General features: G+C 40.5%; 1 protein-coding gene across 1 annotated transcript; it reads right to left on the minus strand.

Annotated features, from left to right (window-relative positions):
• Nucleotides 1-3689: 3689 nt before the first annotated feature.
• Nucleotides 3690-25925, minus strand: LOC134178943 (exocyst complex component 6-like). Its single transcript, XM_062645858.1, has 23 exons — nucleotides 25865-25925; nucleotides 25607-25799; nucleotides 25376-25438; nucleotides 25249-25323; nucleotides 20759-20842; nucleotides 19907-19953; nucleotides 18441-18494; nucleotides 18158-18224; nucleotides 17383-17454; nucleotides 17271-17320; nucleotides 14159-14206; nucleotides 13994-14099; nucleotides 13879-13935; nucleotides 13694-13746; nucleotides 9087-9198; nucleotides 8946-9025; nucleotides 6804-6931; nucleotides 6633-6742; nucleotides 6399-6479; nucleotides 5104-5167; nucleotides 4974-5047; nucleotides 4803-4918; nucleotides 3690-3990 (listed from the first exon to the last, which is right to left on the minus strand). The coding sequence occupies exons 2-23, from the start codon at nucleotides 25613-25615 to the stop codon at nucleotides 3828-3830; spliced, it is 1713 nt and encodes a 570-aa protein (XP_062501842.1). The 5' UTR covers nucleotides 25616-25799; nucleotides 25865-25925; the 3' UTR covers nucleotides 3690-3827.
• Nucleotides 25926-26659: the final 734 nt, after the last annotated feature.

Here is a 26659-nt window from a genome sequence, read left to right on the forward strand (position 1 = left end):
TCTTCCAAGCACGAAGGGCGGCGTTCATCCCATCAACAGCTGCCTGCCAGTTGTCTTCACAGTTCTGGATTCGTTCCGTCGCGGATACCTAAAAGATGAAGATCACCACACGTGTATTATAGTCCTATACATAATGGGCGGTTCACACCGGTTTCCAAGAACCGAGAAAGAGTCCGCGAGATTTATTAGCAACGTTGAGTCGAGCACCGCTGCCGAGCTAGTACGCACCAATGCACTCTCTATGGACATCGACGTTCTCGTCCGATGTGACGACGACAGTGGCGTCGTTGGCATACTGACTGACTTTGAGATGGTCATCTTTCTCCGGCTGGGCGAGTCCGTCGATCCGAGATGACCGAATCAAGCAAGGAAACGTCTCCGACACGAGGACATACAGAATAGATGACAGCGGACATCCCTGACGCACTCCACGACTAGGATGGATACGTCGCGAGAGCCAGCCATACATAATAACGTGGGTGGACTGGAGATGTCCGTGTAAAGGCATTTGAATTAAGCGTCGACGAAAGTAAGGTCCAAAATAGAATCGCTGTAAAACGCGGTCCACGAGCGACCACGACACGCGATCGAAAGCCTTCTCTTGACCGAGACTAACCAAGGCTGCCGGCTTTTCGGCTGCGTCGCAGTAATCGACCACGTCCTGCAACAGACGACAGTTGTCTCGGATGCTGCGACTGGGTACGCTGCACGTCTGATACAAATGGACTACGGACGGGACGCCAGCATCGATGTATAATCCTGTTGGCCAAAACTCTGGTCAAGATCTTGTAGTCCACGGTCAGCAGCGATATGGGACGTCAATTTCGAAAATCGCGGTGGTCATTCTTCTTATAGAAGACGTATAATGCCCGTTTTCTTACTGAGACTGTCACAATCCACGTGCTAACAGAGTTGTGTACGGGTACTGTCGCTGGAAGGAGCTACACCGGCGTTTTGCGACGATTGAACTCATGTCAGTAAGACTGAGTAGGGCGTAGTTTTTACCGGTAGTATAAAATGATGATGATGAGAGAAAGTTGAGTTAGTCTGTGTGAGTTGAGTGGAGAGACGGCTAGATTTGCTGCTGAAGTTATTAGTTATTCCTTAATCGACTATTGAGTTCTCAGTATCTCTCAGGTCGCGTCACGATTCTAAAGAGCAATCTGAAACCGACACGCTGTGCGCTAACTTACTCTCGCGCAGCCAGCCCCTTCCCTCTTTGACTTTAGTTGGCGGGGAGAGGTCTGGTAAGGTTTCTTTGATGTCTTGGTTCTGCCGACCCCAGCATTCCATGGGGTATAACTGATGGGAATGCACTACTAATCGCTTACCATGCCTATAGCAGGCAGCCACGCAGCCTGTGAGAGCAAATGTACTCGCCTAGAACAAGAACAAAGTCCAGCAGCACCTGCAGCAGAAACAGAAGCAAAAACTTCGCTGTACACGCGGATACTAATTAGTAGTGCGTTCCCATCAGTTGCTCGCTTATCTCAATTAACAGATTATTATGTCTTTATGCCTCATGGAATGCTGGGGTCAGTAGAACCTAGACATCAAAAGAACCTTACCAGACCCTCTCCTCGCCAACGGAAGTCAAAAAGGGGGAGGGGCTGGCTGCGCGAGACTAGCCCTAACTTCCCATTTGCGCGTAACATCTGGTGGCTCAGGCGGGAATGTTAGAAGTACAGATCGAAGCAAGACGGTTGATTGTAAGTAATAGATGATGGAGCGACTGATTGAACTAGGAGAGAAGATGAACTTGGAAGGTGAGAAATTGCATGCATGAGTTTGTCCGTGAGCAGCAAGCCATTGAACGAGAAGATCGAGAAAGACCAGGAGAGAAAGATGAGAAGATTGCAGTTAGAGGCAGAAGAAAGAAGAGACAAAGATGAGCTGAAGTTCAGAAAAATGGAGCTAGAGATGAAGAACGGCGTGAAAGTAACAATAGCACATGCCGAAGTGAAGCCGGAATTGGTCGCTAGAGCAAAGCTACCAAAGCTGCCGCCATTTAAAGACGGAAAGACGATTTGGATAGTTATTTGCAGCGGTTTGAACGATTTGCCAGGACCAGTGTTGCGGAGAAGAGCAATTAATGGGCGCCAGCGCTCAGCACATAATCGACAGGTAAGGCTCTCAAAGTTTATTCGCGCCGATGCTGTGACCACTGACTATAGACAGCTCCGAGAAGCCATATTTAGACGGTACGACTTGACTGAAGACGGGTACCGATTGTGATTTAGACACAGCCGTCTTGAGCCGGGAGAGTGTTCGGAGCAGTTAATTCACCGATTACGAAGTTATACATCGGTATGGATGACCATTTTCCGGACAGCGAATACGACCGAGTCCATTAGAGAGGGAGGAGGGAGGGAGGGAGGGAGGGAGGGGAGGGAGGGAGGGAGGCAGGGAGGGAGGGAGGCAGGGAGGGAGGGAGGGAGGGAGGGAGGCAGGGAGGCAGGGAGGCAGGGAGGGAGGGAGGGAGGGAGGCAGGGAGGCAGGGAGGCAGGGAGGGAGGGAGGGAGGGAGGCAGGGAGAGAAGTTAGCTAACCTTGACGACTAGCAGGGTAAGATTCATGACGGCGCACAACAGACTCTTCAACGTAACTGATTAGTTATGATTCGAACTCAAGACACGTTTCTTGATGTTCCCAAGAATGAGCTTCCATCCGATAGTAATGTTCGGTGCCTGATATGCAAGCGTTTGGGCCATCGCGCTGTCGACTAGCTGCAGGCTTCGGGGTAAAAGATGCTTTCGATGCAACAAACTTGGCCTTAAGGAAAGCGATGTTGGGAGCGCAGCGACTTCCAGCCCAGACGATGGTGTCTTGTGTGCGTCGTCTATAGTAACGCCAATATAGACGATCCACGCCCTCGTTTCCTCTCTTGCGATAGGGAGAAATAAGACGATTTTTTGCCCTCCTTAAACCATTGTATATACGCGAATTAAGGTAAAGTATACGTGCACCCGCGACTGATATCAACTGCGGCTTTGGTCTGTGGTGTAGGCTCGAGTCGAGTATCCATGCAGCCGGTCATCTCCACCCAGGAGGATAAAGACCGGCCGGAGACATTCGCTACTCAAACAAATCGTGTGTGCGCGCGCGCGCGTGTGTGTGTTTCTCTCTCTCTCTCTGGTGTTTTCTCCGCCCGATAGCTGAATTGTAATTGTAATTTCTGATAATTACCTTAATTAATTTTCCGGGCCTAGAACGGGCTAATTAGCCAGATACTCATATGCATTCTGCAACAAATTGCAATTCCTTGCCTTAGGAAATAGAACCTATACTGTAGTCTTAGGCTCTATATCTATGCCTAGACACCAGCTATCACTCTATCATTTTCAAGCGAAGATATTGCTCAAAAGGTTCTTCTTTGTTGCTGCATCATTTATTTCTCTGATGGAGCACTGAAAGAATCACTGGCATAGGTATATCGAATTTCCTGTTAAACAAGTGTTAAGAAATGCACAAGTGGAATTTGTTCATGAAGCGCCAGCTATTCTAATTAGCTGCAAAATTTGTCTTCCAACATAGTTGGCGGCCATCTGTTAGTAGTAGTATAGTGTGATGTGTGAGTTTGTGTGCTTGGTGGAATGTGTGGCATACTCATTTGGTGTTGGTGAGTGGCATACCAGTACAGTGGAGTCTCAAACAGAAATACTACGCAATTGATCCATGTGGTTAGACGTAGTGGCTGTTGGTCTTGTAATCGTTATTAATTAATAACAACTCTCACAAACACAAAATGTTTAGCATCAATTTATTGCAGTTCTCTATATGCTGTTGAACCACCATCGGAAGATGCCACCAAGATACACGAAATAGGTACTACATATTGCTGTCCGTGTGAGGAATTTGTGTACCAGATTCAGAAACGAAAGTATCTGCAAGTTCATGAAGACGTTTAATAATTGTGTCAAGGAATCTCCGTCTGTCTCTCTCCCCTCGCTTGAAGGTGAAAATTGACTTTTTCTGCTCACTTTCCTTAAATCTACATAACAGTTCTTAATCTTAATTTACATATAATCACTTTCACATAACAGCATAAACAAGGTCCTTGTCTGCATATCCTGTATGTTTGAATTCACACGCGCACACACACACACGCGCGCGCACACACACACACACACACACACACACACGCACACACACACAAAATAAAAATTGACAAATGTTAAGCCCTCCACATCATTTGACGTCAACCTTAAGTCAGTTGCTGAGATAGCTCCCCTGCCTCTAGAGACAGGGCCTCCATGCGCTACGTGGAGGCTTAGGGCCAACGTTACAATCCACCTGGAGCTTGGCTGGAGTCATCTAGGTGCACTGACAGTGCTGCAGCTCTGGGACTGGACATCAAGGTCCTCAAGTACCCGTCTGCTGCATGATGCTACTGCCAAGCCAGCAGTCATGTCCATCCCAGTCAATGACCAGGTACTCATTCATACTCCTGAGTTGAGAGAAGCACTAGTCTGTAAGTTTCTTGCTTAAAGAAAATGCCATAGCTCGCCACTGTGACCTGAACCTGCAACCCTGCAAGGTCCCAGATGTTTCATTCTCCAAATCCACTCTCTAACCAATTGAGCTACAGCACCACACAAACACACACACACACACACACACACACACACACACACACACACACACCTCAAACCAGTTGACAGAAAAGAGACAATACAACAGTATAATCCTTCATTCCTCTCCCTTTGGAGTTTACACAGTCACCAAGTAAAAAACTGGGAACAGGGTGATTCTATCACAATTTCTCAGATAAACAGGAACTAGCAAAAGTATGACTAGACTTACTTTTCAAGGACAGCTGCAATGGTTTTCGGTTTGACTCTTGGATATTTTGATCTGTACTGGTTTCGATAGTCAGCTACATAGCTTGACCAATCCATATTCATAAACAGATTCACCAACTAAACAAACAAGCCTTTAGATTTGACATTTTCATTTGAACTAAACACAACATACCTGTCGAATTTCTTCAAATGCACTTTGCAGCATGTTAGGATCACTGCATTGTACAGGACAAGTTTTTGCAAACTCTAGTAGAATCAACCATTTACATGGATTTGCAAATCACAAATTCTAAGAGAACTACCTTCACACTTTATGATGTCCCAATTAAAGCTTTTTATACCATTCATGTTGATTTGAGAGCTTTCCTATGATAAATAAGACAAAGATGTTGATGCAAATTTGATAAAAATGCCCAAATTTGAGCATTTAACAACCAAATAGAATTTATTTATAACAAAATTAATATCAAAAACACATTGATGTAATAAAATTGTCACAATGCAACAAGGATCGTCATTTCAATGTTTGGTGATAGCAAAGTGGTAACATGTGTACAGCCATGAGACAATCAATTTAGTAAAGTGAATATGCCATGATAAGATCCAAGAACACAACATGGGAAATTGAAGAGAGAATACAGAAAAGGGCAAAGTAAAAGAGAAGAGGGAGATAAGAATGAAGAATCAGAGAGATGGCAACTAAAAACATTACAGTGTGACATGAAAAAACCGAACAAATAGAAGCACACAAACAAGAGAATAGAGAAACAGGACAAAGAAATCAAGATAAGAGTGAATAAAAAGAAATTATAGAATGGGGAAAGAAGATAAGAGAAAAAGTAAAAGAGAATAGTAAAGAATAACAAGCGTTGGAAAATAGAAGAGTAGAAAGAAAGAAGAAAGGAAGGAAACAGAAAGCAACAATGGGTACAACACAGATATAAAGATCCCTCAGAGAAGTACAGCACTGAGATAAAAAAGTGAAACAAGGGAAGGAAGGTGGGAAGCTGAAAAGCACATGTGAAAAAGGTGGTGAGCAAAATGTAGAATAAAAGTACAAAGTCAAAAGTAAAACATGGAAATAGATGTAAGGAATGTAGAAGTAGGAGAAGAGAGAGACATGGGAAGAGTACTAGAATAAGTGAGACAAGAATGGGTTAACTGAATAAAAGTACAAAGTCAAAAGTAAAACATGGAAATAGATGTAAGGAATGTAGAAGTAGGAGAAGAGAGAGACATGGGAAGAGTACTAGAATAAGTGAGACAAGAATGGGTTAACTGTCATGTTTACAAGTCTGTTATCAGTTGTAGTGTTGACAGGTAACTAATCAGTATCCTGTCTCCTGTTAAAAGTCTAGGTATGAAGTGTTGACATACAACTTTCTGCAGTGTCTATAAAAGGCTGCAGATCTATGCTCACAAACTGCACACCACTTAAGCATCACAGCAATGACTTCTACCAATGTATTTTCTTATTAAAATGTCAAAAGCTTATGCAGAACACTGAAGTACACTAGGATTTACTCCTTGATGTAGAAATCAAATCAGCATATAGTGGATATGTTGCACATAATGACAAATACAAAACAGTCCTTACTTCAGGACTTGCCAGAAAGCCAACAAGGGTCTTCCCGATGTGTTTACACGCATCTAGGCAACAAGTCTCAGCCACATCTTCCTGCACAAACACAGGTGACATCTTTAGTAGCATGAAAAATTACAACAAGCATGTAAAATTAAGCATGAGAGCATGCCTGCAACACACACACACACACACACACACACACACACACACACACACACACACACACACACACCACACACCACACACCGGCAAAGCTTTGAAAACAGTTTGAAAGGAGCTGTCAAGAAATGTCACCATGTCTGTAATATAACTAGATGGTCCACTTGCAATCTCACTGGGTGTCCACTGGTAGTTGGCTACAAGACGAGTTCATGTTATAAACTATAATAGTCAAATCAGAGCACAGCTTGTCCTCACCAAGACCAAAAAACTGATTGAGCTGTCCCTTCAGCTGATCTCGTAACTCTGTTTCAGCATCTTTTCTTGCATCCTTAAATATTGAAGATCCGTACAACCGAGCAGAATGAAGCTGTTCTAATGCAGTCCTGCAGCCACAATAACACATCAGCACATTAGTCAAATTCCCAATGCAACACATGACAGAGACAAACCTGCATGTGCGCGTGTGCGCGTGCACACACACACACACACACTCACACACACACACCTTTCATGAACAAATTCACCCATTCCGCATGCAGCCATACCCCACGATATTTTTAAGAGATTACACCCACCTGCGCATGCACACATGCACACATGCACAGACAGACAGACAGACAGACAGACAGACAGACAGACAGACATAATGGAATTATGTCTGTGTGGTCTGAGTATTTGGCAAGCCTTAAAATACACCACAGGAAAGAACCAACAGGCATCTGAAAGCCATCCAGACATCTCTGTGTTCAACACCGGAGCTGGCTCCAATGTAGAGTTGGACATGGCCTTAGCCCACTCGTGGAGTTCGGACATATTCCCTCTATCTGCTACAATTGATGGAGCTGTGGCATCAAGCTGAGAAGACAGAAAAAAGGCAAAATACGGAAAAGAAACATATCCAGGAGGTATGTCTGTACAGGTGATTCCCCTAGTATTAGAACATTATGGGAGATGGAGGAAAAATGCAGAGAGCTATCTAAACACCTTGTCAAAAAGATCAAGAGGTGACAAAGGCCGACAAAATGCAAGTAAATTCAAAGACTACTGGAGGAAGCGAATTGCCATCAAACTGCGGCAGTGCAATGCTCGTGTGTTCCAGAAGAAGGCATCTGACATAAATAGCATTCTAGCTTAAACAAGGACTTTATGTCCTTATAATCTTATAGAACTTGAAGTCTGTATGGACTCGTAATCAGCCTTTATTTGCTATTGTACCATAGTTCATGTTTGAAAATATACTACCATTGACAGACAGACAGACAGACAGACAGACAGACAGACAGACAGACAGGCAGACAGACAGACAGACAGACAGACAGACAGACAGACAGACAGACAATATAGTCTACTCCTCTATATCAACATTGTCATCATGGATTGCACGCAACTTTACCTGGCGTCAGCACTAAGCGTCTTCTATGGTGACCATGCATGTCGTGATGTCCATCCATCCATCCATCCATCCATGTTATCAAGAAGACAGACAGACATTTTTCAGTTTTTTGTTCTTTAGTTGTCATTGGTAAAGACAGTTGAAAATTATTAAATTATTGTATGTGTAGAGCCTAAGGTTCCTTTTTGTTTGTGTAGTTTTAGTCATTTAGTTTAGATCATCATATAGCTTGTAATAGTACTGATTTATGAAAATATATGTATTTGACAAAAAGACAGACAGACAGACAAACAGACAGATACACACACACACACACACACACACACACACACACACACACACACACACACACACACACACACACACACACACACACTCACACACAAAATGGATAATGTTAAGCCCTTCGTGTTGTTCGATGTCGACCATAAGGTCATTTGCAAAAGTAGCTCCCCCTGCCTCTAGAAACAGTGAATCCATGCACTACGTGGAGGCTTAGGGCCAGCGCCACAAGCCACTTGGAGCTTAGTCAGAGTCATCCAAGGGCACTGGCTATGGTGCAGCTTTGGGACTGGACACCAAGGCCCACAAGTACTCGTCTGTGCATGATGTTACTGCCAAGTCAGCGGTCATGTCCATCACAGTCAATGACAAAGTACCTATTTAAATTCCTGAGTTAAGAAAAGCAATTGTGTGCAAGTTTCTTGCTTAAGGAATTATGCCATAGCTCACCATCACTGTGACTTGAACTTGCAACCCTACAAGGTCCAGGATGTTTCCATTCTCCAAATGCACTCTCTAACCAATTAAGCTACAACACCACACACACACACACACACACACACACACACACACACACACACACGCACACGCACAAGCAACTTCTGTTCAAGTCTCAACTAAAGAACATGTATGGCTACATGCATATTGATAAAAACCAAGAAAAACAACACAAAGACAACTACAACATGCTAGAGTTAGACACATTTACGCATACTCTCTACCCAGTCACAGCTGAGATGGCTTCCTCCCAGTGAGGACAAGCTTCTTCTAAATGAGTCATGTTAGTCCAAATCTGAATCAGCTAAAAACAGCAAGCATCCTGTTAAGTACTGACAGACATGTTGCAAAACAGTCGCACATGCCTGTGGTAAACGAAGTCTCTCTTGTTTGATCATAGCAGCCAAGCAGCTATTTAATGTCCTGGTCAGAAGAAGGTTTACTGACTTCCTCACCATATTGTCAATATCAGTTTGGCTGTCAACCAAAGTACAGACATAAACATAAAATTCCAAATCGTAACATAGAATGCAAATGTCTACTAGGACAACTTCAAATGTGCTATTAACACACCTGTAGGCAACTCGGAAAGCAAACTATTCATACAGATACATTCAAAGACTTAAAAGTTAGTTTCATAAATCTCACTAATCAGATATATTTCTACCAAAATCTCCTACATACACCAAACCAATAAATTGGTCACTGTGGTCAGCCTTACTAGACTAAATGTCGCCATCTAGTGCAACACTGTAACTATTACACTAACCTACTATATAGTAGTCAAAGATACAGATGTGGCTCATTAGCATACAGTTAAGTGGTAACAATGTGGTAAATTAGTGCTCTGTGGAAATATACCTAAATTTTAGTCCACCGTACTACGTTAATAAATAAACAATCACATACTTGCACTGAAAGAGGAGTGCAAGACAATGACAAACTGTGCAGTAGAGATTAGCAGCTAGAGCAGTGAATGGAAATTAGAAGACAGCAAATGAAAAGCCTCAAGCAGCAAAATGTTCAAAGAGGCATTATCGTTAATGCCACCCCACCTATATATATATATATATATATATATATATATATATATATATATATATATATTGTCTTACATGTTACATTAGAAACTGTCTACAGAGGGTGCATTCGAATACTAATTCCAGTTCTAGAACTGGAACTGCCAGAACTGTCAGAACTGTTGCTAGCAAACGAACGCTTAGAACTGTCAGCAAGTTGAGCATGCGCAAATGCTCATACTTCTGGTAAGCGTCAATACGAAGTAGCATGACGTTTCTACTCCACTTGTTGTAGCCTGTTTGAACATCAGCAGTGCTTTCACTTTCAGTTTTTGGAGTTGCTCGCGCCAAGAAGGTCACTGTAATCAGTCCCAAATGTCGTTCTTCTGGTGTTTGGCAAGCCGATGATCGCCACAAGTGTTCACTATAACTAACAAGAAGGTCCACAACGGCCTCAGCATCTATACCCATCAATTTGTCAACCTCCGGGAATTTTGCATTTAGGGCGTGACAGTTCCAACAATTTCAGCTCGCTAGGCAGAACTGTCAGAACTACCAATCAAATGCTATAAAACTTTGTTCCCCCTGCCCATTCCAGTTCTAGAACTAGTATTCGAACGCACCCAGAGTTACCTGTCTATTACTTATTTAATACTGCTAGTTATTCCTTCCCACACTTAGCTGATATTACCTACTGCTAATAATGTTTAAGAAAGGTGGATACCAGCAAGCATATCTTCAAGACTTAATTGCTGTCAAAGCGTATATAATGATCATGATTGTTCATGTGTTATCATCCTTTAAGATAACTGTGTTGAATGTTCACATTTAGCTGGTAAGCATCATGCATATTGGCATCCCATCGCAGCAGTTCAGTAACATTGCATGTAGGCAAGGTGCACCACTACTCAAACTAACCAAGCGACCAAAAAATTATAATCAATAATGCTAAGCACACATTTAGTGTGGCTGTTTTCGTACCACAGATGTAGATACCCTAAATGCAATGTACACATGCAAATACATCATCACATAGTCAAACACAAATGAAACATTTAGTACAGCAACTCATGTAAATAAACAAAATCAGAAAGGATTATTAAGTTTACTCAAATAAAAACCACCTGTAAATTACATGTCCTGCTTCCTTTATAAGCTGATCCAAGTTACCAGTACCACTATACAAGCAATAAACATTGGATCTGACACACAGACCAGTTGCTGGGGGTAACCATGGCAATGGAATTCACTCACGGAGATAAACAGCAGTTGCAGCTGAGATTGTGTGACAGTATGGCCCAGCAGCAAAAAAGGAGCTACGACACTATCTTTAAGCTAAAAGAATCAAATTTGCCGAGCAAACATCCAAAGAAGCAGCTACTCCACAGTCAAGCATTGATGCTTGGAGGATGATTGATATGGTCAGAAGGAGAATTTAATTGTACTGAATGAAGAAAAAAGTAAGCAAAGGTGATTGGGTGGAGGAGGGAGGAAAGCAATGGAAATACATTATTCAGCTAGGTTCAAGATTTACATGGCAAGAACTTTCAAGTGTCGTGTAAAATGCTGTGATTGCAAGCTAGGAAGCTGTCTACTAACGACCATTTTAGTAGGGCACAGTTGGTTTGAGCAATTCAGGTTGAGTCTTCCTTACATCATAAAACAATTGTTTGTCAAAGTGTCCCAGCTGATTGCATTCCAAAGTTGATGTCCAACAACTCTTAACTCCATTAATTAAGTTTTGCAGAAATGCCCCTTTGTGATTATTGGATAAAACAGCATGCTGGATGGACATGCTTCGAATACACTGTTGACTTGACTGGCAGCCGTTTCAATCTGTCTGAAGTTAACAAGACATGAGAAAGACCACTTTGCTATCGTGATCACAGCAAGATCTAATGGAACAACTGAAGCCTTATGTTCTTCCAAAGGCAAGGGTACGTGCCTAATCAAAGATCTAGATCTACTACATTACAAGTATTGTTGTATGTTTTAGTTCAAATACACTAACCATTGATTAACTGCATACCATTATTGGTTAAATTTCCTATCACAAATGTGTGCTAGTTTTGGACAAGCGAATCCATGCTGGCTGAGGCTTACACGTTTACGTCTCCACATATTAATAATACCAGGTGCACCAACCTGGCAGACGGTGTGTGGAATGCATGTTTTAAGAGCCACAAGCACGGTCGTGTTTATCATGAGTGGCTGGCAGAAAAAAGAGCGCAATGAGTGTACTCATGGTGGTAACCTGAAACTACCTACCATCATGTTCTGTGAGTGGGTGACGGCTTGTTGGGAAGGAAACCCTATTGATATGATGAAAGAATCATTTCTGTCTTGTCAATCACTGCTTCAAGCCTGGACAATAATGTAAAAAACTATAAGGTGTGCTTGAAACAGAGACTCAGAAACATTTAACTAGCACTACTGATGCTGAACAAGTTGCTCATGGTAATTCCTTGGCCACTGACACAGATGATGAAGAGTTGTATAAAACTAAACCTCTGGTTGATGGTGATAATGAATGGTATTGGAAGACTCAGAATCTGATGGCCATACTTGATAAGATACCTGCATTGTTGACTGTAAGTGGTATGCTGTTAAGTAGACTTTGAGAACATTACTGTAATTCTAATGACCCTTATTCAAAGAGATAGGGACAGTCTTAATGTAAGTGGTTTCATCACCAGACTCTGATAGTATAGCCTCTGTACATTTGTAATTTGTAGCAGAGCCACAGTATATGTATACACAGCATACCTCTAGGCAGGCTGACTTTCATCTTCTACTTCCTGTAACCCAGTATATGCTCTCCACAGTTTAACCCACAGGAAACTTAACCGACAACACAGCTGTTGTTCATCAAAACAACAGCGTGCTGATCATGTTCATTGCCATCTTGCTTGAAGTAGTTCAGCGCCAAGACTAGAAGTCCAGACACAATTGTGCCCTCGAATAATGCTGGATTTCCTGTACCTCTCATCGTTGCCTCAGCTAACGCAAAAAGTATATTATAAAAGCTGGCATCAACTAAACACCGTCCATGTATTGACGTCGGGTCCTCCATATGCATTAGTAAATAAATGCCTGGGTGTTTATTCAATAAAATGCATTACACAAACTTTACATACACACATACATGTGCGCACACAAGTGCACGTGCGCACAAACGCGCGCACACACACACACACACACACACACACACACACACACACACACACACACACACAAACACACACACACACACACACACACAAACACACACACACACACACACACACACACACACACACACAAACAAACAACAACACACTCTAACATGCACATAATTATGTTCATACCTACAAGCTTAGACCTTAGATCATAGAAGACTGCATAGAAGTCAGGTAACTTGCAAGAGCACATATGAAAACAAAGTATGGCTGCTTAAATATTTATTTATGTCACTCTATAGAAATTGAGATGTGCAGCAAATGTCCAATCACAAAGTGAGATCCAGACCACATGAGCTTTCATCAATCATCAAGTGATTCACCAACCCAATGCTACAAAATGGCAGTAGCCTAGATTTTGCACTCCGAAATGAGTTTGGTCGTCTACTAATCACTGCTGACTACATTGTATCATTCTATAAACACAGCATTTGCCAGAAGACAAAGCAGCAGGTGACTCTCCCTTTAATAGACAGATAAAATTATAGCATATATTGTTAAATGATAGATTTGGTAAACCAGCAACTAGCTGCACCTGTACATGTGCAATGTATACTTGAATCAGAGTGGCAAAAAGTCATCATAACCCTTTGTGAAGTGACATGTCAAAACAATGTACATGCATAAATGCAAAGCTTCTAAAAGACTGACATAATTTAAAAATTTTAAACCTACAACCAATTCAAAGTAATATTTTGCAAATAATGGTACCATAATTTTACAATGTTATGATACCTGAGATTGAGATTTTCAGCAAATTTAGCACTCTCATCAATGAAGTGTGTCACCTAAACAGAAAACACTACTCATACCAATACTCTACTGACAAAAGATAAATCACAAAGAGAACGCAAATGCGCAAGCAGACACACAAATTCTAAAGACACAATAGCTCAAAGAGAACACACTTCTTTCTTTACCTGTTCATACACACGAGGTACAAATCCTGAAAATGGAAATGTCTTGGGGTAATCCAACTGCACAACAAACATACTGGTAAGCACATTTATGACATCTCCACTCAAATGCTAGAACCTGATGCAAGTTCAAGTCCTGATATGGAAATTGTTTCATCATTCGAGAATAATCTTCCTCGTTGTGTACAGTGACCGGTGTGTAATCATCAGTTTGGAAGATATCTCTATCACAAAGTCTATGATATAAACCTCAGCACAATATATCCAATTTGGCTAAATTTACTTGAAAATGTAGGCCCATGACCTCATCAACATTTCATTGTATAGATCCCTATATTATCAAATAAGCATCAAAAAGCATCACACAAAGGAAGCTGAAACACGATGAAATATCATGCAAAAGGAAGCTGAAAAAATTGATGTCGTGTAAAGAGATAGCTCTAGATTTATATAGCTCCAGATTTATATAGCTCCAAAAAATAGATATAAACTTGGACAAGCTGCTTGAAGACTGTTGTTCTGGTTTACAATTGCCAGAATGCTGAAAAATGCACCCTTCTTGCTTTATTTGCTAAATTGCTTATTTATCCAGGCTACTCACTGCTGCCAGCCATTCACACACATTGCTAATGTAGATTAATAATTACTACCATTCTGGTTAATTAATACCTATGACCACTTAAGTTCATGCTAAGTGGTGATAAAAAACTTAAAACATGCTTGGTTGGTTATGTCTCATTGTTTATACACTTCTTCCATTGAGAGTCTTTCTTAGTAGTTTGTCATTGAGATAGGCAATAACAATCACACCTGTGTTCAAATGCATAACATGCTCTTTTCACGAGTAATGCATTCTCATAAATTTTGCAGTCAATCACAATAGGCCAGCTACTTGTAGTTTATAAATAAAATTTGTAACTTCTTTGGTCACCAAAGCATCAGTCACAAATACTAAACAAACACACAACCACCCAGAAATCCATAACAACATTACAAGCAAAGATTTACAAATTTACAGCTATGTGAAAATATATGCAAGATCATGCAAACAGCAGTTCAATTCTCACAGTCCTAGCTAAATACAACAACATGCTTTGCTACAAAACAGTATGTGGCATGTAAAACAGCTCCTTCCCATACTTCTGGAATTTATGGTCCTTGTGTGATTATGCTACTAATACCGTGTTCACACTGGCACACTTACAAACCCTGCCCAAAGGTGTGAGATTTGACCGAGCCAGCACGCAACATGAAAACTGTGCCCCCTTCACATCACATGTACCAATCACAATTCAGTGGGTAGTTTTTCGTTAACGCACACTACCTCAGCAAACATGAATCACATCCACACTCTTGCTGTCGTGCTTTTTCCTATATTCTAATTTTGTTATCTTTTCTATTTTCTATTCTTCTATATTCTAATTTTAATTTTTTTCATTTTCTCTCTGCGCTGTTGACCAGTTCGACTGCATCCAACTTCTCGCATTTGAGAAGCCAACTTCTCCTAGATTTCTTGGTTGAGGCAGCAACCTTTGATTTGAGCTTGCACTGTATCCTCCCTCCGTAAATCTATTAGGTACAATGTTTCTTCTTCATGTGCCAGCACGCTTGCAGCTCGGTAAGTGGTCACACTATGCAACACATCCATGCCGAAGCGTGCCAAGCCATGCCAGAGCGGCAAATTGAAGCGTGCTGGCCCGGCAACACTTTCAGCCCTCTCGGTATGGTATAGAAAGTGTTCATGCTAAGCAACACATCTGAGTCGAATTATGCCAAACCATGCTGGCACGGTAAAATCCGCTAGTGTAAACGGGAGAAAACACCAAAAAACTTAATATATTTTAACAGAATGCCTATGGTGATCATGTCGGGATACAGTTTGGAGCCACTGCATAGTAATTAATTATAATATAAATGACATGACTCTCTTTGTGAGGTGCCTTTTCACAACCTCTTGATTGACAACCCAGGAGTTCATCATGAAACACCCTTGCTCTACTACTACATGTAGAGGAGACTGCCCAAGATATGTGTATCATCTTGACTTCATTCATGGAAAACCTGCATATTCTGACGTTACAGTCAATTCCTTTGCAAACACTTATGTGAACAAAGGCGCTGCGGAGGCTGGGGAAATATCGTCATGATGCCAATGACATTGCAACTGGAGATGTCTTCTACCCATGGCAGTGAAATCATTTGGAACAAGCAGCACACACAGTCAGGATATTTTAAAGTCTCATTGTTACAAAAGACATTAATTTTACAGACACTGTCACTTACTGTAAAAACAAAGCAGTGTATAAATTGACATTGCAAACAATTTTAGATAGACTATATTTAGTTTAAAAGGATAGCTTCTTAGATTAGACATTTTCACTTAGGTGGAAGTTTAGAAAAAGATCTGTCTCTCTTCCCTCTACTCCTCCCTCCTTCCTCCCAATTATACATATATCCTGTAAGTATAATCATTCTGACTGCGTGTTCTACTGTCCAGTTTGCAGCTGCCAGATGAAAGAGGAGCACAAATCAAATCTCGGAGAGGCCATTGATACCTTCGGCAACAATGGTAGTTTGTTTCAATCCTTTTTGTGGTCATGGTCTCCCATCTTGGAACGAATGAATTGTTGTGTTTTGGGTGTTTTCCCTTTTTGATTGTGGCTTGTAATTAACAATTCTGCGACATTCCTTTTGAGCGATGGTGCTTTGTCCACATTGGCAGCACCTGCTGGAAATTCTGCTCACCGTGTCATAATCTTCTTTCTGCCTTTCTACTGTGAACATTCTTTGGATGTGTCGATCTTCACTTCACCAGTCAACTTGTCTCGGAAGTTGTCAAGGATTTCTGCAATATCCCTTCCAAGCAGGGGTGTCTTGTCAATGTTGGTGTCAACTGCTGGTAACTCTTCTCATCATGTTTTCTCTCTTCCTTTCTACCATCAACCTTCTTCAACTACAGTCAGCCTGTCTCTGACATCATCAAGGATTTCTGCAATATCCCAAGTGGCGGTGCCTTGTCAGCTTTGGTGACACCTGCTGGTGATTCTTCTCATGATGTTGCTGTTTCTTTACCTTTCGACTATCTACATTCCAAATTTTTGTTACTGTTTGCACTTCTCTTATCTCATCTTAGACATAAGTGGAACTTTAAAATATGGTGGTCACAAACTAGCTTTTGGGAGAATGTTCTATGTATGTTGTATATTGTGCAGTGCTCCGTCCATAGAGCAGTTATAAATAAATGAATAAATAGATAAATACACATACACGCACGCGTGCAGACACACACACACACACACACACACACACACACACACACACACACACACACACACACAATAAAGCAATAAAGCACAAACAAGAATTTTCCCGAAGCTGCAATAACTTGAAATTACCTCATTTCTAGAAGAATGTCATACATCTGACTCACATTAAATCCATAGTCCTAGAGTTACATTCAAAACCAGTGAAGTGAGAACAACTGAGCAATAGACAATTGAAAAGAACCTGCATTGTCTGATTAAACCACACGATCAGTTCCTTCACGTGACGAAGGAGCAAAGCTTCTTGACTGTAAGCCTAAACATACATAGTCTTGTAATCTTACAAGAAGCTGTACTCTAATAAACATCTACCTCTTTAATAACTCAATAAACAAAAGATACAGTGACCCTTGTATTAAGCCAAGTGTTCAAGTAAAGCTGGGATAACTTGAATCTCTGGAAACAACTAGAAGCATTTACTTACTGATCTCTACACTTGTAGTAGGGCAGTGAAATACAGTTATGCATGCACAGTCACACACCAGATCAGAAACAAGCAAACGTTTAAAGTAGAGACACAGTGACTTAAGTCCACTAAACGGTCACTTGCAAAAAAAGCCACTTTAATAAAAAAAATCTGCCAAGTCATCATTTAACTATCAGTGTTCTCACATACCTGTACTGTACTAACTCTTTGCACTCAATATCAAAATAATTGACAAACAAGCATCAAATTTTGCAGATGCACAGCATCACTAATGATTTGCTATTTCCTAGAGGTTGAATTCTATAAGAAATCTTCTAAAGCGTTTCTATGGTTAACTGTCTTTCCAACATATAGTATAACAAACTAAAAATAAAGTGTTATCAACAAGAGGTGATAACCTTCACCCTCCATTGGTAAAAATGACTCAAGAATGTAACTGAATCAATTCCAGACAACAAGAGACGTTGCAGGTCAAGTTCAAAACAGACCAATGATAACTATTCAAAGTAGCTTCAAACAGTTATGTTCTGACCTCATGTGCTCGAAGCACAGCAGCTACTTTTGAAACTGCCATGTCCCAAAGATCATCCATAGTCTCTCTAAAAAGTATATTGCACTGCTAAGAGCTATTGAACCTCAATATCATCACACACACACACACACACACACACACACACACACACACACACACACACACACACACACACACACACTCACACACACACACACACACACACACACACACACACACACACACAAACACACAAACACACAAACAAACAAAAAACAAACAGTGTAATTGTTGTTTTGCTGACCTTGTAATTAGTCCATCTGTGGTGTGTAGCACTTGATCTTCCACCACAAAAAATCTGTACAAGCAATACTTGAGTTCTTATAGTGTTAACATGTACTGCCTGCTAAGAAAAACGTTTACATAATTGTAGTACTTAGAGTCTCTGCAACTCCACATTAATTGTGCTTATTCGGTGCATTAGCTTAGAATATACCATATCCTTCAAATGTATTAACCCGTTGCCATTATTTTTCAAATCTTTAAAATGATTGAATCTATGTGCTTGTGTTTGAGAAGGTTTACTATTAGAGCATGAGGTACAGTAGTACTTCCTAGCAATGTTGTCTATCATGGTTGAAGTTCATGCAAAGCCATTAAGTCCTTAAAACACAGTAGCGATGTATCAGCGAAATGAAACCAAGTCTGTGTAACAGTACTCACGAGAGTGCCATTCTTTCTCATTTAACCTCCCTGGTTTAAAATGGAACAAAATTCTCTGGTCTTATGAGCATCACACCTTGTCTAGCTACCAGCCTAAAAATAAGAAATCAGTTGGCACCTTCTAGAAGTCTAATACTGCTATTCAGTTAGCTGATTCACTCAGTTTTAATCTTCGTTCTGCATATAGGCTGTGTGTGTGTGTGTGTGTGTGTGTGTGTGTGTGTGTGTGTGTGTGTGTGTGTGTGTGTGTGTGCACGCTCACATGCACACGCGACACTACAGCAACAAACTGGTACATCAATTGGCATGAAACACAGACCACTGTCAACCTTAGAACAATGCTTGAATCAGTTTTTGCCTGCATGGCTTTCTCGAATCCACCATTCTTGGGGTTTAGACCCATATGAGTGTGCACGCAAGATAACTTCTCATCAATAGATTGAAATGACTGCCTTATGATGAATTTTTGTCTGGCATCAGCAAAAGTGCAAACTCTTGCAGAGCCACATAACTGTAGAAATAAAAGATGCATCATAATCAGGACATTGGCATAATATGCCTGAACAGGATACTCGGTAATATGCTGAAAATGAAATACTTACCAACACAATTAATAATCTAATTCGCCCAGTGAAGAACAAGCTGCCCAGTTAGTCTCACTAAATAACTCTAGTGTCCTCAACATTACAAACTTGTTTCATGTTTTCTGACTCTGACCATTTTGTCAGACCTGTTCAAAGGTAATTTATATAGGTTACATTTGGCACAGAATCTGCCCTATTTTCTAAGCAACACAGGAAATATTGTTTTTCACATGAATTGACGGTGATGTGAAGACATTATGTACCATTATTACTGGATGGCAAATTAGAGCAAACTCTCACTATACACTCAATACACATGTGCAATGACAACATCATAGCACAAGTAATAAATCAGATCATGTATAAATACTACAATGAGTAGTAAGGTACTATGTGAAGTAACAATCAGTAGTTCTGTAGTGTTATTATAGATTGCCATGGAGCTACAGCTATGTACACTTACCCAGCTATCTGATAAAAATAGGACTGATAAGCTGCAAGTGTTCGAGACTAAATACATAAGACAAGGCATTATAAATCACACAAATCATAATCTCTAAGATAAGGAGCTGTCCATAATTATCATATTTTTATCAATCTGGATTTGGCACAAAAGTGGGCAGATGGGTAAGCCCTCCATCAAATTAAAATTATAAATTTCAACGATGTCATTATATCATTGCGACCTTCAGACAAATATTTGCGTCAGTGTCATTCATTCAGTCCATGAGATTTGAATGATACGTTGCCATGTTCATAGCCGCAATTCAATTAAGTTAAATTAAATCTAACAATTAACTGTTCTCAAATTGTTCGCATTTGCAGGAGGAACCATCAAGTCGCAGCTAACTCATCAATTGGGATCAGAGCCAATGGAAAGATAAAAATGATGCTCGGCATCAACAGTTTGTCGAAGAGTTACCAGCAAGGCAGCAGTATGGCTTCCAGAGGTCTTAGTCAACCACAACCTGAGAATTAAGAGACTTGAATTTTTACACACAATGAAGTAGCCAAGCAATGGCCAATAAGGATGATTAAAAATGGCATTAAAACCTATTTGCAAATCCAAAAGCAGGGGCAACCTCCTCTGTGTCCAATCTGGAGTAATGGGTAGTGAGTCTCTTGAATCAGGTAATGACAGCTGACAGAAGAACTGGCGTAGGGGAATGTCCCAGCATATGGGTGTGTCACATGTACCATATTATTATAAGGACAGAATTCGTGGTGGGTGGGTAAGTTAACATTTCATTCTGAATCCGAATTGATAAAAATACAAAATTACTGACAGCCCCTAACATGAAAACATCAGACTTACTGCATTGCCTTGCCGTTCAGAAACAAGCCTTGCTTGATGCTTTCTTTGAGTCCGGTAATATAACTCAAATGTGTCTCTTTCTCCCTATGGTATAATACACCAATATAGTTGACTACCAAAAAATATTTCAATTCTAAGCCATGCTATGTTACAAAGTAACGCATGTTCACTGACAAATACATACGTGTATAACCTAAACACATATGATGTTTCTTACATCAATATATACACTTTTTTATGTGTTCAAAGAGTCCATATGACTCAGTTGCAATGAGATGTTAGTGCTAGTACTGTATTACAGTTTACAAATATCTGCTCATAGAACACTGTCTCTTCAGTTCCATGTCAATGCCAATTGTAAATGATGCTGATGTTTACTTAAGAGAAGTGTTTATTTGTATCCACTACGTATGTCATTAAAGCAAGCTAAAGTAAGCCTGTGCTCTTTGACATTCAGCTTGGAAACTATGCTTGAGAATTTGTACAAAAATAGTCTGGCAAATGCCATGTCTGCAAAAAAGTGTACACAATGCATAATGTAACGATAGAATCCATTTGAAACAGTCAGTAAACATTATCAAACAACTTGTGTTTCACTAGTTTAGCTTAAGCGACTTCATAAACTAAACTAGTCCCAGTAAGCAACTGTTTCCACTAGGGACTTGTGTATCTGGGATATGCAAATATCAAGAAAATCTGTTTCAATGGTGCAGTATTCCTGGAACGATGCTTGCTGTCATCATTGTGTTGCTCTGTCACCGAGTTAGACCACCAGTAGTTGTCACTGAGACTCAAATTCAGCATCTACTGCAAATACATGCAGTAGCTGCTGATTTCTCTCTTTTAATTATATGATGCAGCCACTGCAACTGGCAGAAAAAAAAGAAAATTGGGTTTTGTTTAGGGCACATTTTCTAGACTCCTCCTCAAGTGAGGACTATCACTACATAGTGCTGCCCAGTCATACTAGCAAAGATGAGTGTCAACATCACCCAATTCTTTAGCCCACAAACAACCATCTTCCTAGCACTATGCACACACGTGCAGATTTATGGCCAGCAGCTCCCAGTACAATTCTGTATCTCTAAAGAACATAAAACAGATTCAGAAAGAAACATAACAGAGCACAACAGAAACCCTCCAATCGCAGAAGCTTACAGTGGCTAAGGGATGTGCATACCCAGACCACTATCTCATGCCAATATGCATGATGCATCTATTGGGACCAAGATGACAATGCATAAAATAAGAAATATCAGACGGAGTGGCTTGCAAGATGTACTCACCAAATTCGTATAACTGCTAGAAAAAGTATGCCATAAGACTTTGCTGAGGAGCATGAGTAACAACCATGGGTTATATCAGTTGTGTACAAGTAACAACAGACTTCGTAATAGCACAGACGTTATAATGGCGGCCTGTAGTCATCATGTCGTAATGTCATCCTAAGAGCAATGTGACTCTTTAAAACGAGATGCACCACCCTCAATCTTACCAGTTTACCCAATTAGTTCATACCTAGTGGCGGTTTCAGGAGTTTGCTGAGGTGGACGCACAGTGTAGTGTCTATTGATTGTCCAAGTGCCTTCATAGACGACAGGATAATCAATGTACATTATGCCATATATGAGTCTAAAACATGCACCATTCCTTTGAAGGTATGTAGATCGAGAAATTTTTCTTACCAAAGAAACCAAACAAGAAATTCACCATTTAGAGTGACTAGAAAAAATATTGATATCAAGAAGAGATAGCATCTGAGCGACTACTTGTGCTTTCAAAGATGTTTCTAACCTAGGTTAACTCTAATGGATTTAGTTCCAGAGCTTTTTAACTAATTGGGCTTAATTAATGGCTTTGGCTAACCTAATCCACTTGCAAGCTAGGTTAGAAATCGGTCACTTTGCATACAACTAAGTCACTCTGCCTTCTATTAAACGTGCATGCACAGCAAAGAATGGCATGTTTTTAGACAGTGCTACAAATGCTTCAAAGCTGAAAACCTACAGTTATTGATAATGTCATAATAGTTATTGGTCATAAATTAGGGCACAGTATCTACTACTTGGTAAAAGCTAGTGTTTGACGCTTAGTCTGCAGCATATTTGTCTTAAATAAACACCATTGCCTAAGCTTTTTTAAAACTATAAATTGTAACAAATAATTTATTAAAGTAGTAACATATTAAAAAATGCAACTTCTTTAGTAGTAAATTACTTAATTATTAAGAGCCAACACTTTGGTCTTCCAACACTACATATATGGGATACACATATCATATATGTATATGGTGTAATATCAGTCGTCATCACTGTCACTTGGAGGCACTTCTATGTGTCTTGCCCTAATGTCATGACCATCATTGCCAGCAAAAAAATTTTCTTGCCTTCTTTCAATTCTTTCCTCTCTTTCTGCTCTCTTTTTCTATTTCCTGCTGACTCATCATAAAGTGTTATAATCTGCTATGTTATTGAACATCTTATCTATTTCACTCCATTCAGTTTTTCTTTCTTTGACTACTTTCAGTTGAGCAGACTTCTTAGTATTGCCCCTCTTTTCAGAAAGTTTCTGACTGCCATTTAAGCTACTACTACTTGAGAGGTGCCTTCATCATCGTTGTCGTCGTCGCCATTGTCGCCGTCATCATCAAGAATACTGGTTGATGGTGGCTCTACTTGCGATGATGAGTCATCAATGCTAATAGGATCAACTGTCAGTCATCTGCCCATGACTTCATCAAAAATATCATACCAGGGATGTCATCCCTGCTGTTGCCTTCTCCACTCCTTTTCATTTTTGCCTTTAAGGATTCTAAATTCTTTTTGCAGATTCATAATTTTTTGCTTGCACTGCTTCTCCAGACCTGTTGAATTTTCTCTTGCATTCTTTCTGCAATCTCTGACCAGATGTGCTTCTTCCTGTGAGAGGTATGTAAGAGACGTTGCCTTTCTGGTCACTCCAAAGTGGACAAGCGCTTCAGTTTCTTTATAAGAAAAGATGTTACCTCTTCATTTTTTTGGTACTGTTGAGATTTAAGAATTTGTGTTCTGGTATGCTGAGACTGCAGCATCTGGTGTAATTATAAATGTACATTGCTACAATGTTAGCAACTACAAATACCTTCCTTGTCAGTTGATTGCAAAGTTTCACCGCAAGGACACCACGCTTCAGGCAAAGAAAAAATTGGGACACCACATTTCAGGTAATGCACTGCTGTTACTGGTAGCAGGAGTAGTGTGCTGCATTTGATCCCTCCAAACCTTCTAGACATTGACGAGACAATAGATGACAAGATATACATAATCATTATCAAGATTGGTTATTGGGTCACCGCTGTGCTGTGTAAACGCTGCTCAGTGTTAACCTACGTCAATTACGCAGTAATTACATGTCTATATGGTAGTGTTTACTCAGCTGGCTTAACATAGGCTAACCCAAGGTCAGTGTGAATCACCCATCAATACTAAGATCTACCTCAGATTCAACTCGAGGTTCAGAACAGCAGACCTGACTGGGACTTTGGAAATTTCATACAGACAACAGTGTTACCGTCAGACTTGTCAGAGGACACATCACTGTCCGCCACACAAGTTCACTTTGCAAAAAATCTATCAATTTTCTGCTGCGCAGGGTGCTTGGGTTAGCTCTTCAACATTTGGACAACTTGAGTCTTTAGCGAGTTGATTGGCCTCGAACTTCCAGACATCTTCTGTCGTACATCTGGGCAGGAAAATTGGTGTGTGGAAATTGGTACGCACGTTCTGAAGAAGCAGACGACCTCTTGAACAAGAAATCAAGGTCAATAATATTTGAGATGGGAGAGCGCACCTCGCACCCCCATCCAAACACACGCCTAGTAACTGCTTATTTTAAAAAAGAACCCCCGCTCATATCACAACTAGCCTTCATATGTAAAGGTTGTTCCATTATCTGCCACCTGGTGGATGCTGCCTTTCAAAATATTCTTGCCCGTTGTCATGCCTTGCAAATGCATACTAACATTAATCATTGACAGCAAATTCCTTTAAAAATATACCCTAGTCTATACAGGCATTTCCAACTTAACTGTCCTGCCAGTTAGTTTAAGTCTGCCAGTTTAGTTGCAAGGTTGCTGGGTTGCTTTTTCTGCTACGTACCCCCGACTATAATGGCATGCTGTAAAATGAGAGGTAATATGGTATACACATGTATGCACACTTGCACACACACACACACACACACACACACACACACACACACACACACACACACACACACACACACACACATGCACAAACAAACAAACAAATAAACAAACAAACAAACAAATGCACACAAAAACCAACAAACAACAAACAGGAAATTTGCAACTGGGCAACAAGGTAGCTAACACAAACTAAACTCTACAGACAACTAACACAACAATAAACAAGGTCAAACAAATCGAAGCAGATACTAGTAAACGTTGGACTACAACAACATACTTAATGAATATCTAGAAATTTACCTACCAGCACTGTATAAATGTGTAGACACCGATACACTGGTGAGAAATCAACCAGGTCTTGAACGCTTTTATCAAGATCCTTCCACAGAAGTATCCATAACAGCTGTTATGTCAACAAAGAAAATTCATACCTCATTGCTGATTTTCACTAAGTTAAACTCAGTAGCCAAAACAATATTGCTCCTTTGTCTTGTCTAAATAGTAACCCAAGGTACTACCAAGAAAGTGTGTGTGTGTGTGTGTGTGTGTGTGTGTGTGTGTGTGTGTGTGTGTGTGTGTGTGTGTGTGTGTGTGTGTGTGTGTGTGTGTGTGTGTGTGTGTGTGTGTGTGTGTGAGTGAGTGAGCGCTTAAACATAAAGAACCTGTTCCATTGCCAGTAATCCAATTTTTTCTGACTCATCTCTCACATTTTCCAAAAAATCCTAAACACATCTGTTTTCTAGGTGCAGTGTTTCACAATAGTAACAAATGACCGTCAGCTCTTGCTTAGAAGCCTGTTTAATGCTGTCTCTTAGTTTTGGTATTCGACTTCGCATCATACCAGCAAACCCATAACTTTAACCAAGAGCACGAAGCAAAACAGTTGCAATACTTGTTTCTGCACTTGTTTATAATTGTACCTTGCCACTCGAGGCAGTTGAGTGTGCTCCAATTGTTCTAAACTTTTTAGAGCTGGATAGTACCTAACAGAACAAAGGCTCATTTATTTATATACTAGCTCACCGGCCCGTTCTCTGCACAGGCAGACTAGATTAGCTGTTAGTTAATTAATTATTATATTGTTGTATGCATTCAGAAGTATCTTATTCACAGAATTAGCAGCCGTGGACAGAATTCTCATAAAGTTAATTAATTTAACGTAGTATGCAAATTTATGTTGTTGCATGAGTATCTGTTCTGGGAATTTATCATTAAGTATATCTCTTTCACATGAATGCATTTTTACTCCGTTCCGAAAAATTTGCAACCACACAGAATTCTCGTGAAGAATTTCGTTCATAGTTATATCCAGTTCAATGATATCCCATTCTGAGACATTAGCAGGGATAAAGCATCCAAAGTCTAGATGCCATTACATGCAGATCCTGTTCTTTGGTCCGGGCTGATTATTGCAGCAGATGCCTGGTGGTTCCTTCTTCCATGTCAGTGCTTTGCAATGTTTGCATTGATGTCCATTTTCCCATGTTGTTAGGAGTAGGCTTCAGTACAGGATACCTAAGAAAGACGGCTAAGAAAGTGAAGGAAACATCAAGACCTAGAATGATGGTATGCTTTGCCTGCGCAGACACAGTTTGAAAAAAGGAAACAACATAGTTAGAAAGTACAAGTAGATATTATAGAAGTATGTGATTGTTCGGCTAAACTTCTTCAGACTGCTTCAGGTCCAATTCAAAAGTGAGAAGAGGCCGCGTGCG

The sequence above is a fragment of the Corticium candelabrum genome, chromosome 1, assembly GCF_963422355.1.
Source record: "Corticium candelabrum chromosome 1, ooCorCand1.1, whole genome shotgun sequence".
In the NCBI taxonomy this organism is placed as follows: Eukaryota; Metazoa; Porifera; class Homoscleromorpha; order Homosclerophorida; family Plakinidae; genus Corticium; species Corticium candelabrum.